The 17,529-nt window shown below is 47.5% G+C and overlaps 1 protein-coding gene across 4 annotated transcripts in view; it reads right to left on the bottom strand.

Annotated features, from left to right (window-relative positions):
* The window catches only part of FOXN2 (forkhead box N2), a 33,026-nt gene extending 15,624 nt beyond the window's left edge, over positions 1 to 17,402 (bottom strand). For 2 of the 4 annotated variants that reach the window (XM_027696542.1, XM_027696545.1), the window contains exons 1-2: positions 17,309 to 17,402; positions 3,682 to 4,232 (exon numbers count right to left, since the gene is read on the bottom strand). In XM_027696542.1, the coding sequence (XP_027552343.1) occupies positions 3,682 to 4,218 (537 nt within the window). In that variant the 5' untranslated portion in view covers positions 4,219 to 4,232; positions 17,309 to 17,402. Of the gene's footprint in view, positions 1 to 3,681; positions 4,233 to 15,016; positions 16,073 to 16,105; positions 16,725 to 17,308 lie in introns of those variants that run through there. The other 2 variants (XM_027696544.1, XM_027696543.1) reach the window with 2 other exon arrangements.
* Positions 17,403 to 17,529: the final 127 nt, after the last annotated feature.

Below are 17,529 nucleotides of genomic sequence, written 5' to 3'. Positions count from 1 at the left end.
ACACAGACTGCATACCACCACTACTTGTCAAAGACGAAAAAAAAAAAGACAAACACTAAAAGAAAAAAACCCTAAACCACATATTTACCTAGAAGTCAGAGAGCTTTGTTGAAGATATTCAAGCCCTGCACCCCATCCTGCAGAGGAGCCAGTGGCAGGGCCACCCACACCCATGCAAGCAGTGGCCTGCCAAATTGATGCTTAATGCAAATGCCATTCCTGCCTCCCTATACCTTTTCCTCCCAGTGGTATCGATTAATGCATAATTCCCAATGCCACAGTTGTAAAACCAAGTCTAGAAAACAGCAGGGAGGCTCTTCAGGGCTTCCAGCTCCGAAGTGCTTTTCACTTCAGTTTCTCCTGTGCTGTATAGCAGATGCTGCTCCCTCAAAAAAAGCAATTTTGCACTGTAGGCATCTCTCTTCCCAACCCCAGGGAAGCACGACAGTGCTTAAGATGCAAAGACCATTAGATGTATCTTCTGAAGATCACTAGCCCACAGTTGTACCTCCACGTCTTCAGGGGCACCAGGGCCACATCAGGTACACTGGAAGGCAAGCAGGAGTCTCTAAGACTGGCTCCAGCATTATCCCCTCGCTGTTCATCAGCCCCACCTCCCAACCACCATTATGAGAGACCCACTGGAAATCTCATGTGCCTGGATGACTGCAGAGAGGAGGTCGACCCCAGCTCTAACAAGAAAGGGCATTTCAGCTTGTAGGTCTGTTACCTTGGGTAAATCTTGACAAACCACTCAAATACAGCAGCGCCGTGCGATGTGCATTCAGAACAGGTAATGTGTGTTTTAGCAGAGATGTGACATACATACAACCCTGTTTCCATGGCATGAGAAGTTCCTCCTCTTGACTGCAGTGCTGGCTCATAAGGCATCTCAAACCAGTTACTTTCCCTTCAGCACCCTTCAAATCATCAAAAGAAAACCATAACATACAATTTTTTCCAGCTGTCCAAGCAAGGACAGCCTTCTCAGCAGGGAAGCTCTAGCAGGGTCTTGTGGACAACGTCCAGAGCCATCAGGGCACAGTAAGCATGCTACTGCAGCAACTCTTCCAGGTCAGCACCAGCACAAATGAATCCAGTTTAAGTGTCCCGAAACTGCCCTGCAGCGCCAGCTCAGTGGGGTAAGTGGGGAAAAATCAGGAGATTCATTTCAATGTGCACTCCCAATCCAAACCAAAATATCAGCATTATGGTAAAGATGAGAGACTTTTCCTACTTTTGCTGCCAGACCTCCAAAAGATGATTTCATAGCTGACAGCCAGCAGCAATAGCCAGGGAGCTGTCAGACAGCAGCCTGCCCAGAGATGTGGGGTCACAGACCGTCCCCTCCTGTCAGACATTTACACTCTTCCAACACAAGAGCCCAGATTCATTTGAAAGGCTTTAAAACCCTTCTTACCCTGACATTACAAAAAAACCCATGCTTATCCAATACAGCATGCCATGGATCTCTCTGCTTCCACAGGCACTGGAGCTAAAAGAAAGCTGACTGTGTGCTCCCTTTGAGATATAAAATGCAATTAACAAAGGAAAAAAATGGAAAAAATACAAAATTATCTTGCCCTCTAGGGAAAGCACCCAGAGGCATGGCTAGCACAAGGTTACCAACAACCAGTAGAATAAGTTTGTAAGCCACTGCTGCTTGCACCAGAGGAGCTCATACAAAGGGGTCTGCAGCATTTCCATCATCTATCAGATCAACTGCCATGGAGTCTGTGCACGATGCTCTGTGTCACAGACTTATTTTGCAGGAAGAATTTGGAGCAGTACCCTCATCTGGTCCTTTTCTAAGCAGGGCAGAAGGTTAAGATTTAACTACTGTTTGCTGGAAATGGGGAAGCTTCAGCAAAGTTTCAGGAGGGGCTTTTTTGGGGTTTTTTTGTAAACGAAGTTTCTGTTCTTTAGAATTAGAGAGCTGTGCGGTCTCTGGAGCCCCGGGAAAACACTGACAGAGCACATCAGCATCACCCAGATGGTAGCAGTGGTAGCTGTTCCGCATTTTGCTCTTCCTACTAGAGATGTCACATCGAGCAGCAAGCCATCCTCTGAGCCCAGCAATACTAGTGGAGATGCCAGGGCAAGCAGGGGACCACACCAGTCTCAAGCTCCTGCCACCCAAATGCCAAGACAAGAGGTTTGACTGGTAACTCCTAACCCATGGGGGTTTCCAGGCTAGAAACAGCTGAGCATTAAAGGGCAGATCCACAGACAGTAGGAACTCATATACCAATTTAGATTTCCCATTCCTGCCCTAATTCTTCTGAAACCATTCCTGGACAGAGCCACACAGTCCTTTAAGGGTACCTCTGTCACCTGCAGCAGCATGTGGTCCCTGCTCAGATCCAGTCCTCCTCACAGGCACAGCCGGCAGCATCCCAGTTACTCCATTGCAGCACCTGGAGTCACATTAAGAGCCTGTCCTAACTCTGAGCAGGACTTGACAATGGGGGAGTTACTGGACTTGTCACATTGCAATAAAAAGTCACTTTTTCAGGGCAAAGCTGCTGCTTGGACAAACAGTGGCTATCAGTTAAATGTAAAAGCAGGAATATCAAGAAGCAGTGGTATTCAGTCCTATCAGTAGAAAGCAGTCCTTCCCAATGCCCACTCAGCTCCAGGACCACTATTTACAGCAAGAGGTTGTCAAGCACGCCAGGCATCACAGACATTTTTGATAACAAGACTGTTACCGCTGAGGCTGACCTCCAAACACAGGGCTCCAGGATTTGTTTGTTGACTTCCAGTATGTGGTTTGTTAGTTTATTTAAGTCAGAGCCAGCTCTTTGAGGAACAGGATGAGAAATGAGAGAGGGAGGAAGAAAGTCATTAGTAAAATCATAAAAGTCAAAAGAAAGAACTTGTACAAAAAAAGAGTATCCTTGACTTCAAGAACTGTGTCTGCACAACGCAGAGACACACACTGTTATGCTGTGACAGGGGTTAAAGCATTGCAGTACATTAAATGCAGGAATTAAGATGACTATTGGAAAGCTAGAGCTATGCAAAGTGTAACAGGAGATCACGAGTGAAGGAGTCAGTTTAATATTCAGGAAAGCTGTTTGGACTGAGAAACACTCACCACGTACATACAGTGTGCCCCCAAGCAAGAGGACCTTGCAGAGGACCACATCTGCACCCAGAGGGGCAACACCCACGCTAGCTAAGCAGGGAAGCTGGTTGGCATCCCACAACCTCTTCTGCTTGTCAGTGCAATCATAGCCATGGCTGTGTTGGAAAAGAGGGGAAGGAGGAACATACCCCAAAGTTTCAGCACTGGGGAATAGAGAGAGCACTGGTTTAAGAAGCTTTATCGAGAAGACAGCCTAAGAGAGATATCTGAAATTTCATCTGGCTATTGCAGGCTAACGAAATTGTACATAGAAATGAAGTCCTTTACAATTGCATGTTTGCCAGATTTAAAAATGATGCACCACAGCAAGATCTACCCAGGTCAGTAATAAATAACAAAACCAAGTGACTTTTGTCATCCTGTGATTTGTCAGAAGCAGCATTTCCAAACCGTCTCCAGCTGCAAATAAAGTGTTAGAGGACATGAAGAGGGGAAAAAACACCAAACAAAACACCCTTGAGAACAACAGAATCTTTTTCATTTCCCCCTGAATTTCAAACTTGCTCCACCTCCCTCCTGCCAGGTCTCACCTTGCCATGGCTTTTCTCCACCTTTCGGAAACACTTGTTCAAGGAGAGGTTGTGCCGGACCGAGTTCTTCCAGCCGGTGGGGGCTGTGGCGAAGTAGGGGAAGCGGTCCAGGATCCAGCTGTAGATTTCTTTGACTGGCAGGCTCTTGTTGGGGGACTGCTCGATTGCCATGTAAATGAGAAGGCTGAAAGAGTAAGGGGGTTTGGAAGTGGAGGATTTTTTTTCAGGGTTCTGGTAACAGGACGGTGAGAAGGATGGCACGCTGTCCCCCTCGATGTCATATAAGGGGCTAACGATGGGAAGGCCCTCACTTCCGAGGCTGAAGTTTGTTAGAAGGTTTGTACTTTCATGCAGCCAGTTCAAATTTGTGAGCTCATCGTCTGCTGCATCTCTGTCCACCACAGTGGCCTTTGGCTTGCCGGCATCGCCAGCGTCAGGCAAGCTGCCCATCCCATGACACTGCCGTAGTCCTGCAGCTTTTTCTGCTCCTGGCGTTTCAGCTTTCTTATCCGGAGTCATTCCAGTGACTGGACCCATTTAGCTTTATTGGTCTGCAACAAAGGAGATGGTCAGAAATCATTGCAAAACGCCAAAATCACATTCAGCCCACCAAACCCAAATACAGGGCTGCACCATCCCTATGCTGTGCAGGAATACTGTAGTCACTGATGAGAGCCAGGGTCCAGCAGGAGCCTCCCAGTAATCTCATGAGCATGTGCTAACTCCCCTTGGTTTGTAATCAGAGATTACAGTAAACACTTGGAAACTGCTGTATCTATCTTGAATTTAGACACAGAAATAACTATTATTTTCATGTCAAAATCTGAATCTGGAAAAGACCTTAACAGGTAGGATCTAATCCATGTAGGTCTGACATTAAGTCCTTAGTTATACTCATTATATTTGTAAATTGACCCTGTTTAGAAGTGTTTGCCTTTGGTGCCCAAAGAGTGAAAAAAGCTGCAAAACTTACATCAGCATAAAGTGCATTTGTGGTCTCAGCACAAACGAAGTCTTTACAACTCCCTACCAGTCACAGTCATTCCCAAGTGCTGTCACATATTTCTACCAGCCATATTTCTGGCCAGCCTATCAGTTCATCAGCTGTGGGTCCCTCAGAGCCGCTTGGGTCCAAAAGATCTTTTTCCCTCCTGCAAGAGCTTGCTGCCCTAACCTCAGCTCTCCTGCAGAGAGGAGGGTGGTGGAACCAGCTCTTAACAGGAAAGGATCATCTGCTGGGGTGGCAGCTCAGACTTGTTGCAGGAACAATGGCTGACCACTTTGATTAAAAAAAAAAACCCACACTAAAAACCTAACCATAAAATTATTATCTACAAAAACCTGCCACCCAGAATGCATGGGCTAACATGCTTTAGAGGCATTACACTAATAAAAACCACCTTGCTTGTAGGATTTTAAATGGGATCCTCTTGCAAACTATGTTATGGGAAGAACTGCTTTTTACCTGCTGATGTGACCATGCTAGAGCTTCACTGCACCCATAGCTTTGGCCAACACAGCTACACCAGAAGTACAGACCAACAAAACCACTGCACAGATGTGGGCTATGTACACGTACACACACATATACACTACAGACGTAAGACACGCCAACTGTGGATGCTGTTTATCAGCAAATCTGAGGTTCACATTAACTGTAAAAAAAAAAAAAACCAAAAATCAAACATACAAAAACCCAAACCCAACCCAGTTCCTTATCCCAGTACGTGCTATCATTCTGGTCTCATGCTCTGGCCCCCAGTGCAAGAGCTCAATTGCAAGACAAGGAGTTTCCATATCAGGCTTCACCAGACAGCTCTATGCAGTTACTGGATGCTTTCTTACAACAGTCTTCAGTAAACATGTGGCTCCAAGCACTTGCATCTTCTCCTACAAAGTGGAGACAAGGAGTCAGCCAGCCTGTGTACAGCTCTTGGCTGTCTCACCTACAAAACCAGAGCCAACCAGTTCCAACCTGCCAGCCTCACCGTGTCCATGGGAGTACCCTGTCCAGCCTGCCTGCAGACATATTTGCCCAGTCTCCTTACTCTGGAGAAGGGGAGTGACATGTGTGATGGAGAAGTGACATGGTGACCTAAAAAGGCAACAGGATACATCCATTTTATGCTCCCCAACAGGGGCCAGAGTCCTGCCAGCCCCTTCCTGGTGCCAGGCAGTCGTGGGGTGCAGAATTTATGCCTCCCCCAGAAAGCACACCAGGTTTCCCACCAGCAATTTTTGCTCCTCTCTTCATCTGTTCATATGCTCTTGCACCAGCAACTGCAAAGCTGTTTTGACAGTAGCACCTACACCTATGCTTACCAGCAGTGGTGCTGGAAACCACCCCCAAATTTTCTGTTTTCTATTTCTTATTTCTATTCAATGCAGGGATGGGCATGATCAACTACCAGCTCAGTTATAAAAATAAATAAATAAACAAAGCAAAGTGAGCTGCTCAAATAGCTGGTCGAAAATAGCTTTGCTCTCCCTACAATTTACTTCTCCCCCAAGCCATCAGAGCAGATTTATATTGGCAGTCAGTGATGGCTGGCTTTTAACACAGCCATATATACATACGCTCATGTCACTTCTTCAATGCTTTCTTAAATTAAAAAGAAAAAAAACCCAAACAAACAAAGAGCTAGTGAAAAAATTCATACAGTGAAACAAACCCCAACTCTGCTGCAACCCGAGTTGCACCGCTCTCCTTATGAAGATTAACTTTACCTCCTTGTTCAGCACCTCTTTAGCCAGCTACATACTAAGCTTACACCTCGCAGCCGTGTGTCGGTAATTTTAGCTCTCGGTTCATGTTACGTGAAATATCCCTTTGCGAATCTTCCGTCAGCACAGCAGATCGAGAACACGCACAGGCACACACACACACATGAGTCTGAGGTCACTGCATTTATTTCTTAGGTGAAAGGGGGCAGTAAAGTCTGTTTTCAACTCAAATATGGCCTGGGCACACTCAAAATTAAAGAGGGAAAAATATTAACTTATTAAATTGGCATTGCATATCAGGCAGGATTTGTGGTAGCATGCAAACCAATAGTGCATTGACATTTTCTTTTGGCAGAGAATCACCACAAGAATTAACACCCTACTTATCAAAAATATTATTTGCAGGTAATATACTTACAGGAACTAATTTAGGTTAGTGCCATGTTTCTCTCAGTAGATTTATTACAAAAATCCACACGTCTCATAACCTTCTTGGTGCCTAGTTCACCACCTTGCACACTTTCTACTTGAACACATCAGAAGTCAAAATATTTTTTCTAGAAAGCTATGAAGGCCATTATGAAGGCCATCTCATAAATAAGAAAAAAAATAAAATTAATTCCATAACTGCTGCAGTTTTCAAAGAGTGTTCTCCAGTGGTCTGCATCAAGGATAACTGAAATATAGAGATAGCAGAGTATGCAACAGGGAAGCTATTTTAATGAAGAATTTAACTCCATTGTGATGGCAGTAATAAGACTGGTGACACTGAGGACCATCAACTGATCATTTTGACACTGCTTTTCTGGAGACAGCATCACCTCAGCCTCAGAATATAGAACGCAGCCTCAGAACCTCTAATTCTGTCTTGTTTACTCTGGCCTGCTGCTGCATCAGTCTGAAGAAGAAGCCAACACTGGCAGCCTTCCGACTGCATAGGACTGCAAAGTCATCAAAAGCTGGCTGTTCCCCTAAGATCAACAACCACGAGTCCAAGGGTTGCCCCACAGATGGGGTCATTAGCAGGCATGGTAATGTCTGTCTCGTCTCTCAAGCACCCAAGGACCATCTGGACCACAGGACCTTCTCCCTTCTCAAGTACCCAAGGGCCACACAGACCACAGGACCACCTGAGACAGCACTGCTTTCTGCCTGCAGCAGCCTGGTGGGGAGAGACACCAGTGCCTCTGGAGCATATCTGAAGGCACACAAGTGGTCAGGTTGTGTGCTCTCCAGAGCCCCTCTTCATTCACAGAGACCTTTAATGACATGGATATTCACAATTTTTTTCTCCATGTGGGCTCTGCCTGGCCATAAGCAGATGGGATTGTGAGCACACAGCTTCCAAGATGTCATTCTCAAGATTACCACTTCCAATATTCAGGTTTTAATATTTTACATAAGGACTGTGGGATTCACCAAAGCCATCTTTGCTGTAAGCTGGCAAGGTTTTGTGGACAGGCATGACCCAGCGGGAAAACCACAGTAAGAGTGAGAAGAGCACGGAAGAAGCTCTCCGATGCAGATGTTTTGATAAAATTGTACATGCTTGGACCATCAGGTTATTTTCCTAATGTTTCTCACTGTTAACCAGCTCAAAGAGTCAAAGCAAACCAGGTTAGAGGTGGCCACTAGGACTTGCTCTCCACAGTGCTCCCAGACAAGCTGAATTAGCAGCACCAACATGGAAACAGGGAGGTTAAGAGTGCGCATGCACACTGCCAGGTCACTTGGTGAAATTCATCTTCCACTCCTTTATTCCCTTACTGCCATCTTCCCTGCCTCTTCAGCTACTCCAGGAACAGCAAGAAATCCATTTCCAAATGACAGGCAACTGCTCAGCTGCTGAAACATGCTCCCCATCCCTCTATTAGAGCTCTCCCCAAGCCAATTCTTACCGAAGGGGGATGGCAAATGGCAACCACCTACCCAGCTTCTCCAGCTGCTGTGTTGAATGGCCAGACACTTGCTGCAATTCCCACAGGGATAGCCACAGAAGAGCCAGAAAGCAACCTCCAGCCATGCACATGCAAAAATAATATGCTTTAAGCACACCTATGAAAAAGTACGGAAGAGTTTGTGCTCTGACCCATATGCTTTACCCCACCAATAAGTACAAAGTGACACAGCATGCTGCTGTTCATTGGTATTAACACTTGCAACTGAAAGCAGAGCATCACACATCCAAACCCTACGGAACTCAAGCATCTACCTCCTGCAAGAAAAGAAACACCAATCAAAACATCTATTCCGAGTATCGCAGTGGAGGTGCCCATTATTTTGCACGGCAATTATAGACAGAGGTAAGACATGATTCAGGGGTAAGAAGATTAAAAGGCTGCAAAGTCAACTGAGGTTGCTCAAGCAAAAGTTAGGATGCATCAGAAAAGAGGCGAGAGAGACAACCTTCTTTCCAGCAGTCTCTGTGATTTTTGGCATCACTCAAGAGAACACATAAAAGCCAGGAGTAGACCTGCCTGCTAATATGTGCCAGTCCAGCACCCAAAGCCCAGTAAAGACCTGCTCCTCCAGGCCACTCACAACCTGAACAGCAGAGCCCAAGTCCAAAGGGGCTGATTAAGGCTGCAGATGTGTTCAGTCAGCAGTCTGTTTCAGAGAAGCAGGAACAGACTGGAGAAGACTCAGTGTCTCAATGTTGCAAGACAAGATAATATTTTTGCAGTCTTCTCTCAAACTCACTGAAGAGCTAACTTTGGGAAAGGTTATGGGGATTGCAGAGCACACCTGCAGTTAAACCAGGTTTGTGTGCCCCCACGTACATCTCCAGCTACAACTTCATTTTGAAAGAAGACCTTGAGGATTGATACGTTCTGACACAGGAGAGAATACTTTGTGTGAGCATTTTATGAAGACAAAGCTGCTTTAATGAAGGCCAACTGTTTAACAAAATTGAAAGTTCACTTGGGCATATCTTCAGCCAAGCAGGGAAGCATGCTTGTTTTGCAGCAGCCCCTCTCAAAGAAGCCCCACTCCAGAGTCCAGGTCCAAAGGACAAAGCTGCAGCAGATACCACCACCACCAAAGGTGACCTTCTCCAAATCCAGCAGCAATGCAGGTGTAAGTCCACAGATGTCATTTTAGCACTGCGGCCACCGTGCCTGGACTCACTGACCTGGCAAGAAAGAAGTCAGTCTTTTTGTTAAAAGGTGCCACAGCCTTGTCCGTGCCAAGTCAGCGTGAGAACAGAGCTGCTGTTGCTGCTTGATCCTTCTTTACTCTACACTGGCATCAGATGAAAGGTGCCATTTGGCACCTGCACAACATCAGTGTCCCAGGTTAGGACAACCTTCTCCACAGCTAAATGCACCTATTTATTTCTGTATGACCAGCCAAGCAACTAGGTCACCTCAGCTAATAGTGGGAAGATCTGGAACCTGCCAACAGTGCAGTGATTTCCCTCCAGGTTTAAAAAAATACAAAAATAAATCTTACCCTGCATTGTCCACATCTGAGGAGCATAATATAATTTTAATCCAGGAAAAAAGATTTTTAGCCATATCACACCTTGGTTAATAACAGCAGCTGTGCACCCACCCTCTCTGTAACAACCTCAGGGAGCACAGCCTTTGTTACAGAGCCAGGCATTTTTGTGATTTTCACACAACTTCTGTACTAACAAAAACAAGCTCTGTGAGAGTATTTAAAACGATCAGTAGGTGCTTTTGCATGCAAGCAACTATACCAACAGCAAACTCTTCTCTTGATTTTCACATTCCCTTGCATTTATGAGAAGGTATTGACACCAGGGCTTGTCCTGACCTAAATTTATCAATGTATATACTGTGTTATTGAAACAGCCTAAGAATTACACAACTAAATGACTGTCACTGCTCACCTATATAAATTGGGGATAAACTTCCAAGTCAGCATGCACACAGCACAGGACCAGCTACAAGTCTTTGCATATTAGAGGGAAGTGCAAAAAAAAAAAGATCCTGGCACAACTAGTGAAAACCCATCACTAAAAAGCACCACATCTACTTGACTGGGAACATTAAAAGCACAACACCAGACCATTTCCTCCCATTTCCCCCCCAATTAATTCAACCTTTGCCCCCCACTCATCTCTTTGTCTCAGGCTGCCCTGCTCCATACCCTGCACACCTCACACCTGTGCTCAGCGGGCTGCAGGTCAGCTGAAATCATCCCCCCCCAGCCCCGAGAAAGGCCTATATTTGATTACGACACTATATGATGTCACGTATCCAAGACAACTAAAGGCATTACAGTCTCTTGAGGACAAAACCACCTCTTGGCCATAGATTTCAGCAAGCTGGGACCCACTGCCTGCAGAGGAGATGCGCAGACAGCTGCACCCCTGGGTGACAAAGGGCACCCAGAGATGCTCCCTGGGGTAGCACCTCCAACAGGCAGGGCCCTTCCAACTCCTCCTGGCTTGCAAAGCAGGGAAAAATTAAAAATAATTGTTTAAAAAAGCATTAAAAAAGCAGTTACTGGCTTCTCAAAACCAACTTGAAAACAAACCCAACCAACTGAAGGACCACACAAGCCATAAGCTCAGGGGTTTCGTTTTAACCCTGGCATTGGTAGGCTCAAAGGGGAAGAGAGGTTTTCCAGGGATTTGCTGAAATACTTCCAAGCCTCTCTCATTTTAATGCTCTTTTAATGTCAATGTTCTCCCGCACCCTGTGATATAATTAAGGGGAGAGGGGCGGGGGAAGGTAACTAAAACCAGTTAAAAGGTCCAGTATTAGGAAAAGTTAAGAAATGCTGCAAAATTTAAAAAGGGGAGGGATTAAAACCTTATCATAACCCAGGGAAGGGCAGGGAGCAAGAGAAAGTTTTCACCTGATCTGACTTATAGGAAAAAATTTTCTATTTTTTTTATTAAGTACACATATACACACACACAAGTGGGTTTGTGTTCAAAACAAGTATCTGAAAGTAAAATGATAACGTGAATTCTGACATGCCCAGACCCCAGTCCAGACCCTGTGCACAGCCCAGAGCCTCTGGGACATTTATTTCATCACTGCCTTCAGAGACTATGCAATCATGCAGCCTTTCCAAAGGCTGCAGTCACTGTTGGACCTAGTTCCGTGTGCCTCAGATTTAAAACATGCAGATAAAAACAGTCTAACAGAGAAACGGGGAAATGAAAAATATAAAAACCAAACCAGCAGTGAAATCTAAACTATTAAGAAAAACCCTTGGTGTCAGAGAAAGGGGGCTGGGGATGGAATAAGTGCTTTTAAGAAAAATGCTTCACTGCCAATAGTAGCTTTTCAAAAGATGCCTACGGGTCATGTTCCTTAAATTCAGTACTGTGCTCGCTAAATGGACTAACATGCAAAAAAATGTAAGCCATTGATATGTTCACAAGTGAGCCATTAGAGCAAATGCCTTGCAAAATAATTCTGATGCTAATTCCCTTTCCAGGGTAACCCCTCCATGTGTTTCTCTACCATCCTCTTGAAACAGAAGTGAATATAGCTTCATTTCAGTTGATGTCAGTGCCAATCTACCAATGCTAGAAAACATACTACTGTCTTTTATATTCAGCTTTTCTGCCCTCTTCAGCTTTAAAGTACCAAAAGTCCTGACTTTCACCTGAAAACCAACAATTTGAAGCTTTGCCCCGAGTGCCCCTTCTGCAAGATTTAATTTGAAAGCAACATCAGAGCTGTATCAAAAAGCCACGGCCACACTGCCGGTACAACTCTGTGATTGTGAAGCTCTCCCCACTTGCTGCTTCCCAGCTCCTGCTCTCAAAGCACAAGTTTTCCTCCAGAGCTCCAGGGAAGGCAAAGCGATGCTCTTCGCCGTGCTGACCCCCATGGCCAACTTGCTTTTCATTTTATTCCACAAGTGTCGAACTAAACTGACTGATAAGCGGCCTGGTGATGGTCCTCAAAGAGCAGAGCAAGCTTCCCAACTCCCACTCACTCAGCTCTACTTTGTGCAACTTCTCCAGGCACTGAGCTCTCTCCATATACAGTAATTAACTTTTAGGCAACCATGTACTTGCCCCAAACTTAAGCACAATGGAATCCAGTGAGAGTGGTAAAAAGAAAGCAAGCAGGGGACCACACTCGAACCGGGAAACTAAAAGCAGCTACAAACTGCAAGACAGGAATGCACTGAAAACAACTCGAGAGAAGAAATGAGGCCTAAGCGTGGCATTGAGACATGCTGCTCCAGGAGATGGGCTTTGGCAACACATCCCCTCACATGTCAGGAAGCCCACAATAAAAACACGATGGCAATTAGTAAGACACACACTGGTGGGACACGCAGATGCATAAGCAAAGTACCACAAGGATAGAGCAGCATCACCCACACACCACCCTTCCAGCACTCAGCAGACGGAGAACACGGTCACGCCAATAAAGTCAAAGGTACCCAACCATGCTGTTCAAAGGCATACTGAGGTGTGGGGGTCTGTGACTGTACTGCAGAGACCCGGTTTGTTGCTGGCCGGAGGGGAAGGCCAGCAGACAGCCAAAAGCACCGCAGCTGGAGGCTGCAGACCTGATCTCAGCTCACCGCTGCACTTCAAACCCATACCATTAGCAAGTTCAGTGGAGCAGTGACAGCCACCTCAGACAACAACTACCATCCTGCCAGGCAGCCAACATACACCACTGACCCGAGTAAATCGTGTTAGGATGTTCTGCCAGCAGGAACCGGGTAAAAACATTTCCAAATTATAATCTAATCCTTACAGAGTGTGCAGAAGAGCAGTGGTGGAGGGTGATTCCCGCAGCAGCAGTAGTCAATTTAGTGGAGTCCCTAAAGTGCCCTAATCTTTGAGGAAAAAGTTTGGAGCTCTAAGTCTAGTCTGAACATAATGGAAAAAATTTGAATGCATTAGGAAAAACAAAAAAGTCAAAATCCACATTGTTGACTTTTGGTATAAATATTCCGATCTGCGCAAATTCTAAGCTTCTCTTAAAACGGTCCTGGTACCCCTGAGGAACCATTTGGTAACACGGGTATTCCTGCCCCAGACACAACATCCAGGTTTCCCAGCTGCAGGCCTGAAGGCACTCGGCCTGAGCACTCAGCCTGAGCACTCAGCAGTGCTCTCTCCAAATGGGAAAGTGACCCAACCCTCGCGCTTCCACAGCCATACTGTTTTACAGGGAAGAGGCAGAGCACCAGGGGTCATAAAGACTCTGGCTGACATCAGGCAGCACTTCTTCCTTTCCATGTAATTTATTACCAAAGCACAGGTGAGCTGCCTCCCAATTGCTGACTGAAATTGTATTTTGGAAGTACCCTGGACCATTGCTGCATGCTTTTACCCCTCGTGGCAAGGATGGGATGGAGAGCTCACCATCACACAGCATGCACTAAGTCAGAAGACGTGTAATGTGACAGGGAACAAATAAACACGTATTACACGTAAGGGTCCAGCCGGATAAAAAGCGAAGCAGCATCTCAGGGTTTTCTTGTTTTACTTGTGGGTGTCTTCTGTGGGAGCAAAAGGCAGCCGCTGGATCTGGGAAGAGACACCCCACATGCACCCACCCGGAGCCTCTCAGCGCTGCACCGGGACACGGACAGGGTTTGCAGCCTGCAAGTGTGCACTTGTTGAGGCACAGCCGCGTGCTGACGTGAGTCACCGGTGCCGCTGACAGTGGTGCCTCGGCGCAGGAAGTTGCCCAACACCATTTCGGTTGCTGAGTGGCAACACACACACTGGGATGAGGCACTCGCTGCCTTCATCGACTTCCCTCAGAAAAAGTTACTATCAGTGCAGTGACATCCTACAGATGACCTTATACACAATACATTCATTTACCAGGAGGGGAGGAACAGCCACTGCCATAGCAAGAAAACTCAAGGAGCCAAAAGGAATAAACCAAAGTTAAACCTGTGTTAATAGGTAGTGAGCACGCATCCAAACCGCTGACAGACTTTACTAACAGTGACTAAAGGCTGCTTTTCACTGATTTGCAGCCAGGAAACAAAAGCTGTGCTTCACACAGCTTTTTTTGCACCACAGTAGTGCAGTGAAAGTACCCCATTGCAGGGAACAGCCTTAAGGGATGCATGGCAGCGGTGGCTGTGGGCTCGCCTGTCACTCCTCCCAACACCCATACTTCCTGCCACCTCCTTGGCTCTAATCCCACTGTGCAGCCCCTTCTGATAAGGTATCATGAACCTGCACATGGGAAAAGTCTTCTGCGTGCTTGGGGTATTTCCTCTCAAATACCAGCTCCTTTGAACCCCAAGGATGAGCAGTCAAGGAGTAACAGCAGGAGAGGAAGGTGGAATTACAACCCCAGTGAAACCAACATAAAAACTTCAGCTGCTCTTCTGGGAACTAACATTTCTGCACAAGAACTGTGTGGCTTTTTACCAGTTTAAACTATATCCATATACAGCATCTTCAGATGCCAAACCATCTCATTCTCCAAAAAAGTTTGCTTTTGCTCAACATGTCAGGTTTTCAAGTCTATTGCACTGAGTGGAAGAGCCTGTGGTTAATAAAGATGGTAAAAATCAGCTTGACATGTCCCTAAGCCTCTGTCTTCTTTCTCAAGTACTACACTCACTTGCCAGGCAGCACTTCTCATTCAAGGGGACCATTACACAACCCTGTACCTGCTCCATTACTTACTGGACTGGCATGTCCCGACACTCAGATAGTTGCTGTCAGTGCTGGTGCCATCAATCCCAAGTTCCTCAGAGGACATGGGAAGGCTTCTCAAGCAGAAAACTCGTGCTGGTTGGAGCTGTTGAAGCAGTACACTCCTTGGCTGGTGTCCCTTTTAGACAAAAAATACCTTACTTTTGGGCTGAAAAATCCCTGAGGAGCTCCTTCAGCACAGCCTCAGTGGCAGCAACCAAAGCAGGTCACAACTTCATCCTCTGGTCTAGATGCTGCCAACAAAGATATTAACCAAGTTTTATTTCAGCAAGGTCCCTGAGAGTGCTCAGGGTCATATGCCTGGATTGATACAGGGTCAGTGCCTCCAGCTTCCCTCAGAACCCGAAGGGCAGCCAACGCAGCATCTCCACCACAGCCTGCAGGTGTAGACACCGTGTACAGCGGCATCGCTCACTTTAGGGGAGCACATGATAATAAAAAAAGCACAGAAAAGTCCGATACTTATTTCAGGCAACTCAAACATCCAAAGTAGGAATTACCATCCCCTCTCTATTTCTACATAAGTCAAGCTGCGCAGCTGGACACAACTGAGCCCCCAGCAGAAGCCAAAGTGCTGTGGCAGCACACGGCCGAGCTCAGAGATAACATATCCTGGCACTCAGCTAAGTTCATCAGCTCAAGCTGTGTGCTGCATTAATTGCTACTACAGAGCTTTCAGTTCAGAGTTGTGTCCAACTACCTTCTGCAGAACTTGGGAAATGTGAGTCGACACCTGCCAAGAAAAAACAAAAAACAACAACCTGCTAACTAGTTCAAGTTTTCTGACATAATATAATGTCAGCTTAATTTTTCTTGCGTAGATGTAGCATAATACCAGACTTCTAGGAGACAAAAAAAAAGACTCCAAACCAAGAAACACAACAGAAGTTAAATGATTCTCATGTCACTATCTTACTACCCAATCATTACTAAATCCATCTAAATGCAAGTCCACCAAGAATAAGATTCGGAGAGTATATATACATATATATATACATGGTATACTACACATAAAGTTAGCTTGATTTCATATGTTAGTCACAAAGCTAAGCAAGTTACCTTCTCAGCATTGAAATCCACCATAATTCAGCATTTTTAACTTCACATTTTCCATACAGTGTCCATCCCTAGGCAGGCACCATGGCGGGAATGTGAGTTTATTGGGCCCTCCTCAAGGTTACCCCTTATTTTCTGCTCTTAATCTTTGTCCTCTTTACTCTTTGTTTGGGCCTTGTCAGAATCCAAACCTTTACCAACAAAAGCCAGTTTCCGCTCCTATAGAACCTGGGCAACCAAGCACGTTGGTGTGTCCAAGGCAGAATAAGGCGGGAGAGCACTGGGATGCTGCTCCTCTGCTGCCACCAACTCATTGCCCAACTTCACCAAAAGAAAAAAAAAACAAAAGAGACGGAAAACTCTTAAGGGCCACGTGCAGACAGATCCTAGCCTCACCTCGAGCACCTCAGCAGCCGTTTCTTGGATTTCAACCCAAAACGCGGGAACCCCGGAACGCCTCCCCTACTCCCCCCTCACCTCTGCAGACCACAGACCTTCTGCACATCCATGGGGGCTTCCCGCCGCTTCGGGCACGGCGGGGCGCGGCGGAATAACGCCAGAAGGGTCCCTACTTAGTTAAATGAAGCGCCGCCTGAGGCTTTTCATGGGGGCGACCCGGAGGCGAGGGGCACGTCGGGGCCGCGCTCCCGGGTCCCGGCGCCGGGCTGGCCCCGCTCTCCATCCCCGCCGCTGGAAGCGCGCACGGAACGCGGGACTGCCCCGCCGGGGGAACGGGGGCTAAGGGGGGGGAGGGGGGGGTCACCCGCGTAAATCCCGCGGGTGGAAGCTCCGCCGAGCCGCGCCGGGAGGAGGAGCAGCGGAGCGGGGTGTGGGGAGCGGGTCCGCGGCCGCCGTGGGGACAAGGGGGGGTTGTCCCCACGCACCCCCCTCCCCGCGCATCGCCATCCAGGGCAGCGCCGCCCCCGAGCGCTGTCCCCACGCGGGGCGCCGGGGGACACCAGTGCCCCCCCACGGAACCCCCCCCCCCGGAGCCAAGCGGGACCCGCCGCCCCGCTCCCCGCGCCTCCCCCTTCCGCCCCAGCGGAACCCTCCCGGAGCGTCAAAAACAAACAAAAAAAACCCCCACCATCCCCCCAAACGCGCGGAAAGCCCGAAAACTAAACCAAGAAAAAAGGCGGGGGGAGCGACAAAGCCGGTGGCGGGGTTGGCGGGAGGGGAGCGCGGGGCAGAGCGGGCTGCACTCACCGCGGTCATGAAGCCGCGCGGCCGGCGGCGGACACACAATATGGCAGCGGGGGGATGTGTCAGGGAGCAGCTGCTCCCTGCGCAGCGGCGGCGGCGGCACCGCCCTCCCCGCCGTGCTCCCCATGGCAACCGGGAACAAGCACGGCCCCCCCCGCTCCCTCGGCGCCGGGGCCGCCTCTGGCACCGCCGCCGCCCCGCGCCCGCCGGGGCGGTGCGGGCTG

This window comes from Neopelma chrysocephalum, unplaced genomic scaffold (assembly GCF_003984885.1).
Source record: "Neopelma chrysocephalum unplaced genomic scaffold, ASM398488v2 Primary Assembly neopelma1_108, whole genome shotgun sequence".
Classification (NCBI taxonomy): Eukaryota; Metazoa; Chordata; class Aves; order Passeriformes; family Pipridae; genus Neopelma; species Neopelma chrysocephalum.
Note: the sequence above shows the minus strand (reverse complement) of the source record. Positions and strands in the feature narration are given on the sequence as shown.